This window comes from Silurus meridionalis, chromosome 20 (assembly GCF_014805685.1).
Source record: "Silurus meridionalis isolate SWU-2019-XX chromosome 20, ASM1480568v1, whole genome shotgun sequence".
Classification (NCBI taxonomy): Eukaryota; Metazoa; Chordata; class Actinopteri; order Siluriformes; family Siluridae; genus Silurus; species Silurus meridionalis.
Window position 1 is genome coordinate 180,001 of NC_060903.1, and position 2,417 is coordinate 182,417.

Consider the following 2,417-nt stretch of genomic DNA (forward strand, 5'->3'; position numbering starts at 1 on the left):
TATAATGACAGTGAGTGTGTGATTGTGGATGAGTAAGTAGTGAGTGTGTGATAGTGCTACTGCACTCACATCTGGGGCAAAGTTATGATCTAGAGCTGCTTCAGATGCTTACGTCTTGACTCTGGAACTTTGGGCAGCAGTAACACAAAATGAGCTTCTCATATCAGATTTCTCACATCACATGACCTCCACAGAGAGCTGAAGAGTCCTGATGGGGTTCGGTTTTCCTCAGTACACATCTCTAAATACGAATTCAGCTCTGGATGGAGATAGATGTAGATGTGGTAGAAGATTGCTGAAGCAGTGCCATGATAATTGTGTGTGTGTGTGTGTTTGTGTGTGTGTGGGTGTTTGAGGCGGGGTTGTGTGTCTGAAACGTATGGTTAATGTTGAATGTTGTGTGTGTGTGTGTGTGTGTGTGTGTGTGTGTGTTTCAGCTGTAATCGGAGCTCCACCTTTCAGTGTGAATTTAGATGAGAACGGTACGATTGTGCTGAACATCACTGACCAGCAGACGGCGCTGTACAAAGACGGACGCCACCTTACACTCCGAGACGTCTTTAAACACGACCTCAAATACAGCATCATGTACCACAAAGCAGGAAGCACAGGAACAGTGCGTATTACTGTGTGTGTGTGTGTGTGTGTGTGTGTGTGTGTGTGTGTGTGTGTGTGTGTGTGTGATGATAAATGATGATTGTGATTTTTATGTATTAGCTCCGCCTACAGAACTTTACATTTCTGGCATTGGAGTATCTCCCCCTCATCCCGAGTGACTGAAATCTCACGCATTAAACTGATACTGATGTTTCATCACGACTCAGAGTGAAAACATCATCAGTTAAACTTCTGGGAAAGAAAATCAGCAGAAAGAAAGTTTTTTAAAGGAGAAGTGCAAATTGTAGACCCTCTGGAAGGGTGTGGTTTAAAGACCGCTAGAGACTCGATTTCAGTTGGAGACACTGAGCTGAAGATGGTTCCACATGTACAGCCTAAAGATCAGTGAAGTTACTGAGCAACTCAAGAACTTAATTTTAACAGGTAGAGGGGTGATGGACCTAATTTGTGTTTGAAGGTGAACATCTGATGCAGCAGTTTCAGGAAGCCTGGTGAGGAGCGTAGCAGTGAAGTGATGTGGGAGAACCTGGGAAAGTTAAGAAGCAGTTGAGATCAGTTGAGCTGTTAAATGTCTTTCAGAAGCAGACCTGCTTGGTGGAGTCCAGTCTTGAGATGATGAGGAACTAAATGATGGTCCTGTGTGGAGAGAAACAGATGAATTCCACATGAGAGTATTAGATTAGCGATGTGAGAAGGGAAGGAGAGTTGATTGTCCAGGGTCACATCAGGATTGGGTGCAGTGACTGAAGGTGAGATCAGAGATTTTCATGGAGATCTTGATGTGGAGATGAAAACGTGGGATGAAACAGAGATTGGTTTTGCTGGGATTAAACTTCATCTGATGAGCTGCAAACCATGATGAGATATTTACCAAACACGCCGAGTAGATACCAGAATCATAATTGTATGCAGTTACAATGAGGTGTGTGTGTGTGTGTGTGTGTAGAAGCAGATTGTGGTGTCAGACAGTGAGGTGGTGATGACGGAGGTGGAACGAGGACCCAGTTACTGTTTCAAAGTGTCAGTGTTCATCTCATCTCGCAAACCAAACAGGAAACTGGCCAAGAGCTCTATAGAGAAGTGTTCATCTGCACTGACCTTCGACCTCTCCACAGGTAACACTTACCTCTCTCTCTCTCTCTCTCTCTCTCTCTCTCTCTCTGTGTTTGTTGTAACGTGTGTGTGTGTGTGTGTGTGTGTGTGTGTGTGTGCAGAGTTTGACCCGGTGTCACTCGGAGCAGTGCTGCTGTTCGTTGCGATGCTCCTCGTGGTGGTGGTTGTTGCAGTTGTGTGCTGCTGCAGATGGAGAGGAGGAAAGAAAAGCAGGGGGCAGGAGGAGGGGAAGAAGGAGGAAGTGGAGGAGGAGATTTAGAGGAAACCTTAATCACGTGTTCACGTGAGAGCGACTCTATAGTTTCTATGAAATGGAAATATGATCAGATCTGATCCCACATCACACACATCACATGTTCAGATACACACACATCACACACATCACATGTTCATATACACACACATCACACACATCACATGTTCAGATACACACACATCACACACATCACATGTTCAGATACACACATCACACACATCACATGTTCAGATACACACACACACATCACATGTTCAGATACACACACATCACACACATCACATGTTCAGATACACACACATCACACACATCACACACATCACATGTTCAGATACACACATCACACATCACACACATCACATGTTCAGATACACACATCACACACATCACACACATCACATGTTCAGATACACACATCACACATCACACA

General features: G+C 44.5%; 1 protein-coding gene across 1 annotated transcript in view; it reads left to right on the forward strand.

The window, feature by feature from the left end:
* LOC124402740 (tissue factor-like) overlaps window positions 1-2,188 on the forward strand; it is a 5,718-nt gene extending 3,530 nt beyond the window's left edge. The window contains exons 3-6 of the mRNA XM_046875935.1: window positions 1-10; window positions 438-616; window positions 1,565-1,733; window positions 1,833-2,188. The exon at window positions 1-10 is cut by the window's left edge and continues 175 nt beyond it. Of these exons, the coding sequence (XP_046731891.1) occupies window positions 1-10; window positions 438-616; window positions 1,565-1,733; window positions 1,833-1,990 (516 nt within the window). The 3' untranslated portion in view covers window positions 1,991-2,188. The remainder of the gene's footprint in view (window positions 11-437; window positions 617-1,564; window positions 1,734-1,832) is intronic.
* Window positions 2,189-2,417: the final 229 nt, after the last annotated feature.